General features: G+C 46.1%; 1 protein-coding gene across 1 annotated transcript in view; it reads right to left on the bottom strand.

Annotated features, from left to right (window-relative positions):
- Positions 1 to 5170: 5170 nt before the first annotated feature.
- The window catches only part of LOC119374462 (uncharacterized oxidoreductase SERP2049), a 177324-nt gene continuing 169523 nt past the window's right edge, over positions 5171 to 12971 (bottom strand). Inside the window, exons 7-8 of the mRNA XM_049411064.1 lie at positions 9070 to 9133; positions 5171 to 5227 (exon numbers count right to left, since the gene is read on the bottom strand). Coding sequence (XP_049267021.1) covers positions 5171 to 5227; positions 9070 to 9133 — 121 coding nt within the window. The remainder of the gene's footprint in view (positions 5228 to 9069; positions 9134 to 12971) is intronic.

Below are 12971 nucleotides of genomic sequence, written 5' to 3' on the forward strand. Positions count from 1 at the left end.
CAGAATACAAAAATCCAGGCAGGAGGTTCAGTCTAAGATCGATATACATCATGAACGTAACAGACCCTTTCTACAAAATTCTCCCTTGCTCATTTCGTCGGACGTCGGCTTATGTCACTGAGAAACGCGTAGTTCAAAAACTGGAGGCCAAGAAGCATATTCATGCCAAATGGTATGCCATGTTGATTTTGTCCTGGTAATGCTACAGGAGGAGCGTAGGCAGAAATTTTTTTCAGTGGGGGCTGGGGAGTATGGTTCAACCATACTTGCGTGCGTTTGTATGTGTGCGTGCATATATACGCAAGCGAAATTGATAATTTGACCCCCCCCCCCCGCTTGCTATGTTCCTGGGCTGCAGGTAACCACGCTTCTTAGCGAAATAATGTTGCAAGAGTTTGACGCCCTTGTGCCGCAATAAAACGGGCGTTGTGTTTAGGATTGCCGTATAAAAGCAGTATGTTCAGTGCAGTTAGCATACTTTTTTAAATTTATTTATTTTATATTTATTTATTTATTTATTATTTATTTATTTAGTTATTTCAACATACTGCAGCCCGCAGGGCTATCGCAGGAGTGGGCAAATACGTACATAGAAGAGCATAGCAAGGGCGCTATACATCAACGGTTAGTATACAATAAGAAGTCATCGAGTGATAAAGATCGAACGTAACCAGGCAAATCATTCCACAATTCAATAGAATGAACAAAAATATTTAAACGCCACCGTACGATGGATAAAGTAGACACAGTTCAACTCATGGTAATTTGGGGTAGTTGTTGGTCTAGCGGGTGCGATGTATTTGCTGAGTCGAGAGAACCGTGGGGAATTAATTAAGGCGTAAAGAAACTTCAAACATTCAACGTGACGACGGGAAGAGAGACCAGTGAGCTGTAAGATAGGAAGATGGGAACTAGGTGAAAAATACCTGTCAAAGCGACGATAAATGAAGCGTACAGCTTTCTTCTGAACAGATTCTACTTTATTGATATCCGACATCTTGTGTGGGTTCCACGCAACAGACCCATATTCCAATATTGGACGAACCAGTGTTTTATAAGTGAGGAGTCGTATGCTGAGACATGCTGAACTTAAAGTGCGTTGCAGGTAGCCTAACTTTCTAAGCGCACAGTTGCACATGAGTTCGATGTGATGACCAAGATAAATCCTGAGTGAAAAGGAGACCTAGATATTTGTATTGTGAAACATTTCCGAGAGGGCAACCATTAAACGAATAGATAAATGGAGGGGGGGAGGGAGAACGCTTGGTAAATGGATACCGTTTTCGGAAGTTGCTTTGGTATGATATAAGGCATGATACATATCATACCATATGGGTACGTCGTTTTAAAGGATTCCTCGAGGCATGTCTCAAAAAAATCCTATCTCACACTCAATGAGTGCATGCGCAGTTGCTTCATTACGGTTTCTCGGCTTACCGCACAACGGACTGCCTGAGCTACGCGCCCATATATGCAGAAATGAATTTGTCTGAACCATGTGAATGCGTCGTACGGGGGTGTGAACTAGTGTTAGGAAATCCACAGTTTCGTCAGACTGGCGAATTTATAATGCGGCACCAATACACTGGAAAACTAGACGACGTGTGAAGCCGACTATGCTTCCGATTTGTGTTTCAGGACAGTGATATCTTGGCGACAAGCCTCCGTCGTTGAGCTGCAGCACGCATCACGTGCAGCTACACGTTTTCCCTGCTTTCGCGCGCGCATGTGAGCACGCTTTTTTCTTCTCGGCAACTAGCGTTGCCCTGAACCTCGGTGGGCTCATGTGCCAGACATCACAGAAACTGCTTGACCAGCCAAGAACGACATTTCCGAAATTAGCGCCATCAAGCGCCAACTGACTGAGCACACCACGAGGCAAAATTTTAGAATCCGACAGGCAGCGCGCGCGCTTCGTACGGCGCCACCGCGTCAGAATAATGGCCAACGCACGTGATCTAGTCATCTGGCAATTGAACTGCGTCAGCTTCCGCAAAAGGAAGGCAGTCTTTCTTACAACACCTACTTAGCTCTGCTATGGAAAAACAGTCAGTAATCCTCCTCCAGGAAACGCTTACCGATGTTGTCGCTCTTCGTGACTATCGCATAGAAGTTTATTTTTCGGAGGGTAGAAGGGGAGTAACGACACTCGTCTCGTAGAATCTTGCCTATTTACGTCATGACGTTATGCCGGACACAAAGGTTGAACACATCACGATCGAGCTCATCCCAAACAATCAACTCACAATCTGTTTTTATTCTAAATGTGTACAGCTCGCCAGCCGAGAAAGACAGACGTTTCACGCTCTCTTCCAGAAAGTTTGCGAAATTGCAGGCGATCGTCCGCTCACAATTGCAGGTTACTTTAACGCACACCACCAAGATAACGCACACCACCAGGATACGGCCAAGGGTAACGCCCTCGCAGCACAGATCGCAGCTTGTGGCCTCATCTTAGTCACCGATCCGAAATGCCCCACCAGAATTGGAAACTCAGCCGCAGGGATACCACGCCAGACCTGATCATAGTTAGAAATGCGGAGGAAGTCATATGGACCAATTTACAGGGAAATATCAGCAGTGTTTACTACATTCGAAGCCTCGCGAAAAGAGTCTCGTCCGCGCGCTCAAACAATTTAAAGTCACGAACTGGGACCTCTCTAGAATATCAGAAAGCAAGATGAGGCTAAATCCAGCTCGTTGGAGGAATTAGCCTGGTGTGCGACCGATGGCGGCGCTGCGAACGGCGCCTGTATGACGTCAGAGCGGGGATTCGCGCGCTTTCGTCGTACGTAGGCTCAGCGCCGTGTTGAAACCACCGTTGTGGTAAATGTCAACAAAAAAGCAGTTCAGTCGGTTATCTTGCGTATGTTGGCTACTGACGCTGTTCGAACAACCGTGGCGCTTTTAACGCTCATTTAGAACTACGGCTCTTTTTTCTTTGTTAAACGCGGCTGCTTGTCTCCGCGGCGAATGCCGCGCAATGGTGAGAACTGCTCTGTGCGTCAGTGTACTTCGTCCGCTCGTGAAAAAAGCGTTAGCTTTCACGAATACTCACAGACCCGAAGCTGAAGAAGGAGTGATCGTCAAGCTCAGAATGGGAATGCGCCCCACGCTTTCATCGACCGTGTGCAGCAGAACTTCGCGAACAGTGGCTTCTGCTACCCCCGTACGCGCCACTTTAGGTAAGCTTCCGACCGTGTTTAAGCGCCTCGCCAATACTTAAGCCCTTTATTGCACGCAGGCTATAAGCATAGGCGACTTACAGCAGGGTGCGATGCCGTCCCACAACCTGCCGCGAAGGCCCCTAGACAAGGAGCCGACGACGCGGCCTCTGAATCGCCTCGCACGTAAGCGCGCTTCGTGAGCTGAGCTAAGCGGCGCAGGATATCTGAGACTACGGCTGCATTTGGATGGTGTACATACGCATTTTACTTATAAAGGCAAGAGCGCGCCTAGCGGACTGCTTATCATAAAGTCATAAGCGAAACCTGTTGCCGCGTTTAATGCACGTTCTCTAAAAGTTTTCACCTGAGGCAGTGCAGACACTTTTTTAAAAGCTGCGTGGCGTGAAACTGGACCCAGCTTGCCTTGTCACGTTAATCTCTGTGGCCCTGTGCGTGGTAATCAGCGATTAACTATTTGTTATATTCTAATACCCATGCGACGGCCCTGTGCGGCATTAATATGAACTACGACGTAATATCGTTCGCACCAACATTACGGGACAAACTGCGATCATGGGCATCAGCAGGGGGGTGTGCAACAAGTCGCCACTGCGCACTTGTTTGCAGGACGAGAGCTGCGATGGTGATGCGATCTACTTTGACGGCCTCGACCGCGCATTCAACAACGTGGCCTGCGTCGTACACCGCCTCGCCCTCGATGAGGCACCGCGACCTCTCACAAGCTTTATCTACGTACTTGTAGATCCTAGAGAACGGCACGCTTACTGAAATATCGAAAGAAACACCTAACTAATGAGTATCGTACGGCGGAAACAAGATAACGAGCGAGAACCTCACAATAGTTTCCACTTCTTACCAGCAATGTGGTCGGTGGATCGGCGAACTCGTCGGCCATCCGGGGGATTTCTTGGCCCCCTCGATTGGGCCGCAACCAAACAAGTTCAAGATTACACTCGAAACATTTGTGCATGCGTTAGTTGACCGTCGCGAGGCTGTTCGTTCGACAAAGTTCCCGCCTGAAGCAGACGATCAGCATACAGGAGCAGCGGCTGCTGCAGCCGGTTGAGAGCGGAGTCCCGCTCTAACGTCACACGCGAGAGGGCGCCACTCCAAGAACTCGAGGACAATTATTCACTGCCTCAAAGAAGACGCTGGTGCTTCCACAAAAGAAGTGGAGACGGACAGGAAAGTCAGCGCATAGATAGTAATTAGCACGCCTGTTAGAAGCTAAAAACGCGCTACAGGCTCAATGGAAACCGAAAATTACACGGACTCTTATGCAAAAGGATCGCTGAAAGTAATAGACAAATAGATGAGCATAGCGAAAGGCGCATCAATAGGACGAAGTATGCAATGCTGTCGACGGGCAAGTGAGGAGCGGGGCGAAATGGAAGGTCCTCAAGCATCTACTTGGGGACAAACAATTTAAAGCCAATCAGCAGCTCACAATCGACAGATTTATTCACGGCTTAAAAACTCTTGCATGACCGAGACACACATTACAGACGAGCTGGCTTCGAGATATCTTTGTATCGAACGCGGGTCACAAAAGGACTACTCCCCTGCGACACATGAAAACGGGACGGACCCTCTGAGCTCTCCCTTCACGTGTGCGGAGGTGCGAGAGGTACTATACGAACTGAATGGCAGATCAGCACCGGGTCTGATGGGATCACTAACAAACTTCTAAATAATTTGGATGACGCGGACATCGAAGTTTTGACGAATAAAACCAACGAGGTATGGGACACCGGCGAGGTACCACACGAATCGCACATCGCCAACGTAATCCTTATCCCGAAGCCGGGGAAACCCTTGGAGCTTGGCTCACTGCGGCCGATTTCACTTACTTCGTGTGTAGGGAAGGTCGCTGAGCACGTCATCCTAATAGGGTCACTCAATTTGCAGAAGAAAGGAATCTTTTTTCAATTAAGCAAATTAGATTCCGGCCATCCATGTCCACACAACACGTAATGCTGCATCTAACACACATCATTGACAAGGCCTCCAGAGACACCAGAGCAGGTCTGGCACTCGACCTGGAAAAGGGCTCCGACAAGGTAAAACACTCTCACATACTTGATTCAATTGAAGTAGCAGCTCTAAAAGAACATTTATACAAGTACTTAAGCTCCTTTCTTAAAGGGACACTAAGGGCAAATAACAATTTATGTCATAGTGAAAGCTCAATGCATGACAACTTCTAAAACGGCAATATTATCAACAGCACTGCCCTACTTACCGAGAAATTAAGCTAAATGTATCACATGATGAGCGCCACGAGTGGGTCATTTTCGAAGTGATCCCGATGACGTATGAGAGTCTGCCTACATGAAATCACTAATAATCAAACTAGTTGCAATAAAGAAGAACCTTCCGTGCATCAAAAGACGTGATAAAATGCTGTTTGTTCGTTTCCGTTGATTCATGGAAGAAAGAAGCTTTGTGGCGTTGCCATGGGGGAACGGCGCGCGTGGTTCAAAGGCTCCGTTTTCGCCGAACTGCGCTTCGCCCGGCGCCCTGCTTCGCTCACGCGGTCGCGTCTCAGTGGTAGTTTCGGGATCGCGTACTGCCGCGTGTGTTTTGTTCGCTCGTGAAAGTCGCTCTGACAGAAAGTTCGACAAAATGCCACATGCAACGACGCCGGCACTACGAGCCCTCAGCAGCATACCGCGTTCATCCGGGCTCAAGTCGCTGAATTGGAGCCCAGCGCGTTGCGAGCCAACGTCTCGTTGTCAAGTTCTCCGTCCAGATCCACTGCGGCGATTGCGGCAAGCTTCGATATATATATATATATATATATATGACGCTATGAATAAGACACGTCCAGTGGCACAGACGCCATACTTTTATTCCATTCACCGCACTTCTTCCTCGTTCCCTTCTACCAGCCATCCGTGCAGGCCTGCTTACGTCACAAGATTCCCCCTTACCCCGGAAGAATGCGCGAGTTACGAACCGCAAAGCATAAACAAGCACTCTTAGAAGCAAAAAATGTCGAAATGCGCAGTAGTTCCATGTCACAGTGAAGTTCCGTTAACTCGCACAAAGAGTTCACAGAAGAGGGCAGCAGTCCCCCGGTGATATGTAGGAGAGCTCTGGTGGGCGAGGCTGGCTGTTACGTTCAGGAAAGCATAAGCACGCCCTAGGCGTGAAAAGTGATGACACAGCTTGCATTCTTATGTGGAATGATGTTGGAAGGCCTTGTAGGATCGGCAGCTCGGACTTCGTACTCGTCGCATTCTTTGTCGTGAGTGGTACACCCACGGCTTCCATATGCTTGTCGTGATCGAGGCTGATTGGAAGGTTATCCGACCTGACGAGTACAAGGGGTGATTTCGCTTCTTTCTTGTCGTTTTTCTTTTTGTGTCGTAGTTGTCGTGAATCGCAAGTGTCGGTGTTACGCTCTGATGCAAAAGGCGCCTTCGGCGACGTTCTTTTATGCGAAAGATATCTTCATTTTGACTTTTGTCTGCGGGTAAGAGAGCTTGTTTTTCCAATGTCCTTCTTAATCCTGATTTGTGTTTTCCATGAAGATGTCCTTCGTCGTTGTCCTTGTTCGAGAATCTGTTGTCTCTTATGTCGATTGACTTACATGTGCTGGTCTTGCTGATGCTGCTCTGTAAATTGCTGATGTGGTGCCCCTTTCTGAACATGACTTTGATTTGCTTCACAAGTTGATTTAGTGCCCCGTTGGTAGTTGGTGCATGGTGCTTTGTTGTGTTGCTTGTCCGGCAGTGAAGGTTTGGTCAGTTGTGAATGTGTGTTGCTTTTGCGGAGCTATGAGCTGAGAACATCCGACGAAAAGCGCTGCTTGGACAGTCGTGGTGTGGTCTGGCTTCGTGCAGGTTCACCAGCTTGTTGACAGTGAGGGAAGCATCTTTTGAGGTGTGTCGTCCGGTTATCGGTAATACTGACGGAGGTGATGTCATACTTGATTGTGGGCCATGCATGCGACACGATGTGACAAGTGCATCTGGGTCTTCAGTAAGATAAACCGCTCACCGAAGCTATTTGTCTGAAAGGCGCTTGTGTCATCAGAAGTCCGCACCTGCGCTTTTGTTTTCATCGTGGGAAACAGGTGCTGCTTGGTGAATCCACATCGCTTCGACATTCCGGGTGGTTGAGCGCTGGAAGTTACCGCAAGCAGACATGGCTTGACCCACATTCCCAATCTTTGTCTCTTTGCGGACTAGCGAAATAAGCTCTTCTGTAGCATTGGAGTGAAGAGAAAGGTCGTGGCTTGGTCGATACTTTCCGACTCATCCGCTGTCTCCTTTTCTAACCGCAGCGTGCTTGTGATGCGGGGGCAGTAAACGTTATGAGGAAAACCGAAGAGCCAAGTGGCCGAAAACAAGAAGGCAGGCCAGTATGCGAGGTGAGGAAACACGTGCATCGGGTAGGTCAGTATTCAGTAAACACCTCGAGTGCTATAAGTTGTGACGGAGAGAAAGGGCGATTTCTCTGCACATGGGCACCTGGAAAGCTGGGGTCTTCAGGGTAAAGGTACCTGGATGTCTTTCAGTGAACGAATACTTATACCTTGTCTCTTGGAAATTCTGAAGTCAGGCTCGTCGTCGTTTTGACCTAGATGGTAGCTACGAAGGAAACGCTTGTTACTGCGATGGACAAAGTTGAAATATCCCGAGTTGATGGATATAGGCGAGTCTTCATGGTATCCCTTTAAAACGAATGATCATTTCTTCTTTGATTTTTTTTCCAAGATTCATCGTTTTGATAGATGTTGTGTGAGGTAAACTTTGAAAGCCTCACCGGTGACGTAGTCGTTAAAGTTGGCGAACATGTTCCCGTTCTGACCATGATGCCGCGGTAGCGTGGCGTTCGAAGAGGTCGAACCATGTCCTCTACGGGTCCATCGTCCGCTGATTCGGCGTACTGTGGGAGTGTCAAGGTCTGTTGATGATGCCGTCATGCTGCTGGTCGTTGTGTTCAGCTAGGATTGTGCTTCGATGGTCCGTGTATGGTCAGCAGCGTCTTGTATATACAGCCGCCCATGAGCAAGCCCGAGCTCTCGTCAACCGGGCAGTGGACGGTCTGCCCTCCTTTCGCAGCGTGCGCGAATTCCTACTCACCTATCATGAAATTACTTTACATTACCGCAATTCCCGCATGATCTACCCAACAAGCCCATAAATCGCTGTCCCAGGCTGAGCAAATCCGTTTGGCGCCGACTCCAAACGGGCACTTTAATATCCCCTTCATCAATTCCCAAATTCATCAGGGTGACGCCTTACCCTATTGTCGTCTCTGCTCGAGTCCGCGAGCCGACATTATCACTTGTATCGCCATTGTCCAAACAAGCCAAATCCCCCCTTTTGAAGGGGCTGAGAGACAGGAGCGATGGGAGGCTGCTTTGCGCAGCTCACGACGGACGACCAACTCCGGATAGTGTGCTGGGCCATGGGTGTCGCCGAAGCGCAAGGACTTTCGGCCACTTAAAGCGGCCCGAGGCCCATCGGCTACCTTTTCTCTGGACCCATCCCCATCCCCCCCCTCACCTTACCCATTTCATGGCGTCAATAAAGTTGTACCTCCTCCTCCTTTGGTGGTGAAATTAAGTACATCAGAGTTCTCAGAATATAATTGATCATTTCATGCCGATTCATTGTTTCACTTTACTGTCCAATTAAGTGTTGTATGTATTATTCAGTATCTCGTAATGATTCGCTCCATATTGTAAAATGGGACACGGCCCTCGTCAAACTGTACCGCAGGTTCAGTCATGACCTCCTCTGCTACAGTTGAACAGAGGGCTAATATAATCAATGGTACACGCCTACCATGTGGCACGCGCAGTTTATGTGTATCTTAACTAACCCGTGCTCTCGCCATCTAGTCGTATAGCGATTCATATTCATACCTGTTTCTTGTCATCGACATTCTTGATATGTCCAAACACCATCTTCGTGTCAGTTATGGCTGGACTAGAATAAAACCAGAAGTGTCACCACGAATTACCACAAAGCTCTCTAAGCTCACGCGTATCAGCACAGCTGCTGCAGTTAATGTTTAAAAACGCGTGTCAGCGCAAGCCACAGATGTTGCAATGGAAGCGGTAATTGTGCGCTATTATTGTGCGAAAGGCAAGTACCTACAGGTTCATTAAGGGATTGGAGTAATATACCACTGCAATGAAGGAAGGCTTGGTATAAAAGAAGTAACACTAAACGTAACTGTGTCAGTGCCAGGAATGTGATTTATTAGTCATGTCAACGGCACACTCTCGCAGAAGTCGTGCTTATGGCGATACAGGACACCCATACACGTATTTCACGAGCAGACTGCTCTCTGTACACTCTTGTATGATCTTTTACCGAGAAGAAAGGCTGCAGTATAATTGGTTACTATGTAATGCTAAGCGGCTACCCTTCAATATATTTGCTTGAATCTCTTAGGCGATCGCCGAAAAACACCCGCCAGTTTCGCAATGTAGCAACGGACGGCGTGTAAGGGCGATCTCAACTGATAACATTGTGGCTGCAATCTACAATTCTTTTTATTGCAGGGCAAGCTGTTATGCGCTTACTACAGCACCCAATTTTGGTGGTGACGATGTGTGTTGCCGCGGCCGCTGTATGAAGAGCTATCACGCACGTTGAGGAAATAAAACCAGGGTTTGAGCATTATTCTAACCAAGACATTATCTATGGTAGTGAAGTGCTCTAGCGCAGAGTCACGCCAGTATTTGACGCTTGTTCCTATACAGGCGTCACGTCGTTCAAGGAGGCACGTTAGCACCTACTTGTCTGGCGGAAGCGGAGACACACATTAAAACCATTTGCACTAAGGGGTTTCGACGTGTCTACAACTAACACCGTGAAACCCTAGCAAAAAGGTATCTTCACGAATTATTATTACTTCTGGATAGACATAACAAGGTGTGGGTTCGAGCTAGTTGGTACTCCATGATGAACACTTTTTGCGCAAAATTTTTCTCAGACAACGGACGAACAGACACGGACGGGCGCAAACCTTCCAACTGATTTTTATTATCAACAAGGACATATATATATATAATCTATATATATATATATATTATATATAGTATATATATATTATATATATATATATATATATATATATATATATAATATATATATATATATATATATAATATATGTCACTTTGTTGATAAAAAATCAGTTGGAAGTTTGCGCCCGTCCGTGTCTGTTTCGTCCGTGTCTGAGAAAATATCTATATACATATACATATATATATCTATATATACACACAAATATGACTACGTCAAACAAAACAACAATCGCACAGGTGTGCAGTGTGTCAGCGCCATCAGCTACTCCCTCCCCAAATGTCAAGACAACATGGCACACCTGTGCCATTGTGTTTTTTGTTTGACGTAGTCAATATATATATATATATATAATATATACATATATATATATATATATATAATATATATGTCACTTGTTGATAATAGATCAGTGGAAGTTTTGCGCCCCGTCCGTGTCTGTTTAGTCCGTTGTCTAGAAAATTTTGCGCAAAAAGTGTTGATTCTGGATAGACCTTTAGGACTTAGTTGCAGGATGTGTGATCGGAAGTGGTTAACGATTCAGGTGTCACCTCTCTTTCGTGTGGTTAACAGCTTCGCTGGTCATCTACGTTCACAGTACGTTCCGAGTATTTTATTCGCTGCGACAGCGTGAAAACCAGCAATGATTTTGTCCTGTGTATTGCACGGTTACTCGTCTAAAAAAATCGCCATGTACCACTGCGCCAGACTTTGCATCATATTTTTGCAAATTCACGAGACTATTTTCGTCATGATCAGGCACATTATCGTTGGTGACTACTCAGAATAATAAGATGACAGCATCGGGGAGAAAAGGCAGACATTGACAACGATAGCAGTCCATTAGGAGAACTGTGCAAGTTTAGATTCATAATGTTTGAATTTATATATAGGCGGGAACATTCGATATTACTAGATATTAGAAAGCAATGATCTCTCACGCGCCCACCCAAAAAGAGAAGAAATCACACGTGCTGCCTGCTAGCAGCGGATTAGATGTTAACTGAGTGAAGATCCTTCCATTGACAAGGAAAGCACCACCTTAAAATTATTTTTGACGATATATATATCCAAATCATGCCAAAAATTTGTCTTACCATATATTAAACGGCTTACTACAAAGGCATTTAGAGGGGATAAATACAACAAATATTATAGCCACCGATGCCTCACAATCCGAAGAAAAATCTGACATTGCTATTTTCTCTGAGACATTCAACTGGTCATTCTCATTCAGACTTCCTGATTTCTCATCAATGTTTTCAGCGGAACTTCTAGCGGCGATAAAGGCTTTACGAAAGCTGAGCCCATCAACCTCAAGAGTGGCCATAGTTACAGATTCGTTATCTTTGTGTTCAGCACTCGCGGCACATAGTGATTCTCAATTATCACGTACTTTTCATTTTCTTCTTCGCTCCCACGTAATTTTAATCAGATTAATCTGAGTACCAGGCCACAAAGGGATAAAAATGAAACGAAATGGCGGACACTCTGGCGAAAGCTTCTCTCAGTGGTCCGAAGCTATCGATTATCCCCACATCAGCACTCATAATTCGTGACAGATTTAGAAGGCGTGCCATAATTCAAGATTCTGGTAAAACATTATTCACTCATATAAACGAATATCGACACATCTTGTTCCCTTGGCGTACGAATTTCTCTTTAACAGGAAAAGATGAAGTTATTTTTACTAAAAACAATGTCGCGTTCCAAAATTAAACTTTTATATGCATAGATCTGGTCGGGCTCCTTCCCCTCTTTGCTCGTTTTGTAACCAGGACGAAACAATTGAACATTATTTCTTATCATGTAACCGCTTCAATTTACCGAGGAAAAAACATTCTCAAAGCAGCGTTTTATCGTCTTTGATGAGATTTCATTACTTCGAATATTCTATCCTTGGGAGCCTCCTCATTAGGTCATTGTCACCGGAATGTCTGTTGCGCTGTACAAAAATTCTTAATTGAAGCAGGGCGATTTTGATTTTGCATTTTTAAATTAGCATTAATAATATATTATAACCTTCTATACTTCATTTTCGCATGTGACCACTTTTACCTATAACTTATTCGTTTCTTGGCCAATTCCCCAGGGTGGGTGTGAGCCATTTATAAAGGTCATCATCATCATCATTTAACTGATCGGACATATCATGAACACAAAAATTCAACCGCATAATTTCATTGCATTGTCATTTTTTTCTCTCAGATAACGCCTCCCTTTACCACCCATCTGACCCTACCCTCGCTTACAGCGCATGCCTCTATAACCACTGCTCTTCATGCGTGTTCTTTCTCTCAGCCGCGTGCTTTCTGCGTTGCCCCCTACGGCGGACTCGCCACATTTGCATCCCCCTGTCTGCGCGGCGCGCCAAGGCAGCTTGATCCTTCGAAAGAATTACAGCGAGCGGGCACCGATAAGGTTTATCGCACTCTTATCATAACACCACGGCGAATTTTCGCAAGGAGTGTCTGTTTCATCACTATTCCGCCTAAACGAGAACGAAGAGTCTTGGCTATACATATCACGCACTATGCGTAAAGGCACCGGTGCATTACAGTTGCACCGCTTATGCATGCAAACTATACCATAATAGCTATTTTTATGACCACCAGTCATGGTGAAAACGTGTGCGTCGCAGCCGTATATGATCAACGGCATGATTCACCTTATTCCTACGCCGTTGCCGTTTCAAGCTCCGCTCTTTGAAGATTAAAAAAAAAAATCAGCGA

The sequence above is a fragment of the Rhipicephalus sanguineus genome, chromosome 11 (assembly GCF_013339695.2).
Source record: "Rhipicephalus sanguineus isolate Rsan-2018 chromosome 11, BIME_Rsan_1.4, whole genome shotgun sequence".
In the NCBI taxonomy this organism is placed as follows: Eukaryota; Metazoa; Arthropoda; class Arachnida; order Ixodida; family Ixodidae; genus Rhipicephalus; species Rhipicephalus sanguineus.